The sequence below is a fragment of the Carlito syrichta genome, unplaced genomic scaffold (genome assembly GCF_000164805.1).
Source record: "Carlito syrichta isolate Samal-C Ts95f unplaced genomic scaffold, Tarsius_syrichta-2.0.1 Scaffold287895, whole genome shotgun sequence".
In the NCBI taxonomy this organism is placed as follows: domain Eukaryota; kingdom Metazoa; phylum Chordata; class Mammalia; order Primates; family Tarsiidae; genus Carlito; species Carlito syrichta.
This window is the reverse complement of record NW_007231991.1, coordinates 22,352-28,063: the sequence shown is the minus strand read 5'-3', so window position 1 is coordinate 28,063 and position 5,712 is coordinate 22,352. Positions and strand designations below refer to the sequence as shown.

General features: G+C 52.9%; 1 protein-coding gene across 1 annotated transcript in view; it reads right to left on the bottom strand.

Annotated features, from left to right (window-relative positions):
- TTLL9 (tubulin tyrosine ligase like 9) overlaps positions 1-5,712 on the bottom strand; it is a gene marked incomplete at its 5' end in the record, with an annotated part of 50,325 nt that overhangs the window by 28,013 nt on the left and 16,600 nt on the right. The window contains one exon of the mRNA XM_008053128.1: positions 5,145-5,330. Coding sequence (XP_008051319.1) covers positions 5,145-5,330 — 186 coding nt within the window. The remainder of the gene's footprint in view (positions 1-5,144; positions 5,331-5,712) is intronic.

The following is a 5,712-nucleotide window of genomic DNA, read 5'->3' as shown; positions in this document are numbered from 1 at the left end:
ATTTATTGTAGAGATGAGGTCTCGCCAAGTTGCCCAGGCGGGTCTTGAACCCGCCGGCTCAGGTAATCCACTCACCTCGGCCTCCCAAAGTGCTGGGATTACAGGCTGAGCCACCGAGCCCGGCCTGAAATCAGTTATTTTTATACTACAATTGTCACAGATACCTCGAAATATTGTTTATCCTCCTCCTGACTTTGAAATTATGGCGGCTATGGGGGCCTGCTGGTAGACTCTCTTAATTGTCAATGAAAAGCACACTTATTACTGTAGCACGAAGACTTTCCTAAGAGTTCGCCTGGTGGTCACAAGAATGCACCTTGCAGGCCTCCAGCCAAGCGGGGAGCTGACCGACAACACAGCTGCTTCAGCTGTGGTCCAGCCGCATCGCCGGTCTCCTCGCCGGGGCTCCTCCAGCCAGCAACTAGAACCTGCAGGGACGCGAAGAGAAACCCCTCCTCGAGAGACAGGGGACTCCTGACAGCCAACTGGGCTCAGGCAACCAGTGGCCTTGATGAACTTTCCATGGGCAGCTCAGCAGTGGGAGCCTGCTTCTCTCTTTCCTTCCTTTCTTCTTTCCTTCCTCCCTCCCTTCCTTTCTTCCCTCCACTTTCTTTCCTTCCCTCTTTCTTTCTTTTTTTTTGAGCTGGAGTCTCACTCTGTCGCCCAGACTGGAGTGCAGCGGCCGCTCCCGGCCACCGCAGCCTCGACCTGCTGGGCTCCGGCGATCCTTCCGCCTCAGCCTTCCAAGTAGCCGGAACTACAGGCACGCTACCACGCCCGGCTGATTTTTTGATTTATTGTAGAGATGAGGTCTCGCTGCCCAGGCGGGTCTCGAACCCGCAGGCTCAGGCAATCCACTCACCTCAGCCTCCCAAAGGCGCGGGATTACAGGCTGAGGCACCGAGCCTGGCCCTCTTTCTTTTCTTTCTTTCTTTTTTTTTCTTTCCTTCCTCCCTTCCCCCCTCCCTCCGTACCCTCTTGACTGCTCTCCCAGTCTCACCTGGCCCCTATCCCATTTTTTTTCTTCCACCAAACTCTGGCTGCTTAATTTTGCCTTAGTGTCTGTTTCTTGGAAAACCCAGACTAACACAAATTTGATAACTAATTTTTATATAGCTCCTTTATTTTATAATCAATGGACTTTATTTTATGCTTTATGCACGATTCTTTCACGGGTACATCTCTCCAAACTCATTAAGCTGTATACATTAAATATGTACAGTTCTTTGGAAGCCAATTGTATTTTAATAAAGTAGTTTTTAAAAACCCCACTATTCTGTGACAGTGTCCATACATTTCGCCAGGTGCCGAAGAGGTCCACAGCATAAGAACAATTCAGAAGCCCTGCCCTCTCATTTAAGCTACTGTTATTTGGGTTTTCTATTATTTGCTGACTAAAGCATCCCAACTCTTAGATATTTTCAGTGAGAAAGTTTGAGAAGCTCTGGTTGGGGTGAACCAATGCAACAGAATGTTAAAAAGCAATTCTTCCCGTGTTGCAGTTTGGAACAGGCCTCCAAAGCTGAGAACAGCCCAGTGGTTGCCAAGGATGCTCACAGTTCTGCATGAAGTGTCAGACCTACTTGGGGGACACATGAAAGACAGATAGAAAGGCCCCGGCCCTGAGCAGCTCAGGGGACACAGAGAAAGACGGACGGGCAGGCCCGATCCCTGATAATTGAGCACCTGCCTCCCCCACCACGTGGCAGGTCAGAGCCAGGGTGGTCCTGCGACCTGTGTCTTGCCCACCTCCCACAACCCTGCAGGCCTGGGCTCCTGGCCAGGGAGAAAGCTTACACTGAAAAAATGTTTGGAGCGATGCAGTTTTTACACTATGCAAGACTTTAAATACCAGATCCAATGCCCTGTTCTTATATAAGTTCCCTGAGAGGGATGCCAGAGCTCCAAGGTGGGTGGGGACTCGGGCCTGGCGGGAAAAGGGTCCCACAGGGGGGTGTGAAGGGAGAAACTGCTCCCTTCTGAGTCCTGGGCTGCTCGACGGCCACCGCTGAAGAAGGTGAAGGCTCAGCAGGCTCGGGAAACGTGCCCAGGAGATGCCAGGGGCTGCCCTGTGCTGGGCCGGTCGTAGCGACTGCTGAGAACTTTGCCTGTGAGTGGGCAAGGGCCGCCAGGGCCACAAGACAGGCCTTGCAGGAAGAGGAGAGGGACTCAGGAGACCTTTATCCTCTCTGCTTTCCAAACGTAGGGAAATGTTTTTGTTTTGGTTTTAACGTGCCCTCCCCCCAAAGGAATCCAAATAAAACGCCAGTGGCTCTCAAAGTGTGTGCCCAGACCAGATGGTAACATCCTCACAACCTGGCTAGGCCATGGTGCCTAGCTGCCTTGTCAACACCCTTCTAGATGTTGCTGCAAAAGTGCTGCATAGATGTGATTAACATTTACAGCCAGGAACTTGAAGTAAAGGATATCACCCTTGGTGACATGGTGGATCTCAACCCATCAGCTGAGGGCTTAGGAACTTAAGAACGGGTTTCCCAAAAAGAAAGCAATTCTGCTTCAAGGCTGTAACAAAAGTCCTGCCTGCAAGGCCTGCCCTGCAAATCTCAGACTTGCCAGCCCTCACGACAGTGCGTGAGCCATCTTCTTACACACACACACACACACACACACACACACACACACACACACACACCCCAATGCTTCCCTTCTCTGGAGAACCCTAATACGACCGGGAACTTGTTAGAAATGCACACTCTTAGGTCCCATGTCAGGCCCACTGAGACAGACACTCTGGGTCCAGATTCTTCAACAAGCTCTCTATGAGTGGCTACTGCATACACCAGTGTGAGAACTGCTCTTCCGCCATCTTGGTCCTCAAAGCGTACCCATGGGCCAGCAGCACTGGCATCTCGCTGGTTAGAAAAACAGACCCCCAGGCCCCAGCCCCAGACCTGCTCAGTCAGGTTCTGCATTTTAATCAGATCCTTGGTGCACAGTGTGCACTGGCCTGACATTTTCCAAGGGCAGGGAGAAGAGGGGGTATTTCCTGGATTCTTGAAAGTAGCAGAAAGTGGCTGGGCAAGGTGGCTCAAGCCTGTAATCCCAGCATTTGGGGAGGCAAAGGATTGCCTGAGCCCAGGGATTTGAGATCAGCCTGAGCAATCTGGCAAGCCCTCATCTCTACAATAAATCAAAAAATTAGCCGGGCATGGTGGACCATGCCTGTAGTTCCAGCTACTTAGAAGTGTGAGGTGAAACGATCGCCTGAGCTCAGCAGGTTGAGGCTGCGGTGGCCATGAGCGTGCCACTGCACTCCAAGCCTGGGCGACAGAGTGAGACTCCAACTCAAAAAAGAAGATTGCAAAAAGTGGCCAATTATCAGGTACCTAATTCCAAGTCCTTTATATAATTTATGTAACTCATGTTCACAGAATTCTCACAGCCCTATAAGGTAGATACACACATTCATTCTATTCTGCAGATAAAGAAATGGATTTAGAGGGACTTAGAGGGTTGGGTGACCTGCTCGGGGTCACACAACTCCTAAGTGGCAGACAGAATTAGAACCCGGGCCAGTCTGACAGGAAGCACCCACACTCCACACTCACACCACAGACAGGGAGCCTGGCTCTGCAGGGGAGAGGGCGTGGTCACACACCCACATACACAGCAGCCAAGAATCCGACCTCTAATTACAGCTGTCGTTGTGTCTGCCACTAACAAACTAACAAATGGAATGGGCTCGGGAAGGAATCAGCTTAATACGCAACTGCTGTTCCCAATTAGCACAAGTTACTATTTGTCTGAGAGGATGATGCTGGAACCACACTTCCCCCGACCTCTCCCTCCCCGCCACCCCCACCGTGGACCACAGTGCTCATCTGCCAGATTGCTGCACTTGAGCGCCAGCCTTCCTCATGGTGCCTCCTGGGACACAGGAGAGGCAGGAGGGGCAGGGAAGGGACCAAGGAGGCCTGGGGACACCTGGCTCTGGGCCCTCTGGGAGCCTCCATTGTTTTTGTCTGTCCTGGTGGGTTACCCTTCCAAGCACTGAAACTGTATCAGCCAGCAGTGGCCCAGTCTTCAGACCCAAGAGAAAGAGCTGTCTCTCCCTTCCCCAACCCCCATCCTGGGGCATGACCATCCTCAAATCTGGAAAATGTGAGGGGACTTGGATGATGCCACTCAAGGCTCTGGTGCCACGTGGCTTCGTGGTGAGAGCTGAGTAGTGACTGGTGGTGATTTGCTAACCGTGCCTTCCAGCTTCTGATCCCCAGCCACCTCTTGGTGCATGTGTGCTACCCTCTGTCCAGAATGCTCTTCCCTGCCTCCACTCTTTTCCAGTCTGATTCCTATGCATCCTTCAGGTTGTAGCTCAGTACTAATTCTTATAACAACTATCCTCTAGCAAGTGCTTACTATGTGCGTCACCAGTTGCTAACTCATTTACTCACATAATGCAATAAATATTGGAGTAATCCCACTTGGCAGACGGGGAGACTGGGGCACAGGGAAGTTAGTAATCGGCCTGAAATCACACAGCCAGTCGACGTACCACTAGGATCTGGACAAGGGGTTTGGCCTCAGAGCACGCCCAGAGGGGGAGGTCCTGCCCTGCCCTGCTGACACTTGTGTCCTTAGTAGCAGCATGACGGTGACCATGCAGTATCCTGTTTGCTTAACACAATCTGACTTGCTGAGGGCTGTCTCCCCAGTGCCTGGCATGTGGAAGGTGTTCAGGAAGTATGCGTGGAATGCTTGAAGAAGCAGACCTCGGGCTCTCACCTCTGGAATGGGACCGTGAGATCTCCTCCGAGGGGCAGTGTGAGGACTGGGCTCACACAGGTAAGGCATTCGGCCTGGCCACTGTTTCCTTGCATGTCAGAAAGAGAGGCTCTGGCTTCCCACCCTGAGGATCACTTGCGCATTCAATAAGCATCTATTGAGCGCCTGCTGTGTGCCTGCAGTCATAGCTGCTGGATCCACACACTGCAGAGGAGAGGAACTAACACTGGCCCTCAGGAAGGCGGGTAAAGCACCTGAGGCTGAACTCCCAGACCAAGTCTGGTCCTAGAGGTCTGTGAAGGTTCCTGCTTTGCCACCGGGGACTCCCTCCCTCCGCGAGTCCTCCCCTCTTTACCGCCCGCTCCCTCCTCCGCCCCACACACACACTGGGCACTCACAGGCTTCATGATCCAGGTGATGCCTGGATTTTTGCGGAACTCCTCCACAAACAGGTGGTACTCGCATGGCATCTCAAAGGTCTTGGGGAAGAAGTCACACTTGGCTGCCTCAAGCCTCCCCGCCTCGCGCTCCAGCTGCTTCCGGAAGCGCTTCAGGTTCTTCACCATGTAGTTCTTGCGGGTCAGCTGGCCAGCAGGAAGGGTGGGTGGCCGTGGGCTCCCGCTCCCCTCCAGCCTGACTCACCCTCCAACACCCCGGAGCCTTTGTCCTCTGGCTCATAAAATAACAACAACCACCGTAGGAGTAACCGTGGCGAGAGCCTGCTGGTCTGTAATTAGCACTGCTTCACAGGCGGGGAAACTGAGGCTCAGAACGGTTAAGTCAGTTGCCCAGAGCTCCCCAGTGAATGGCGGCACCGCCAGGATTTGACCAGGACCTGCAGACTCCAGAGGCCATGTGTTTAACCACCGAGGTACGCTAATCTCTTAAAAATCTGCCTCCGCAGGGCTCGGTGGCTCAGCCTGTAATGCCGTGCCTTTGGGAGGCTGAGGTGAGTGGATTGCCTGA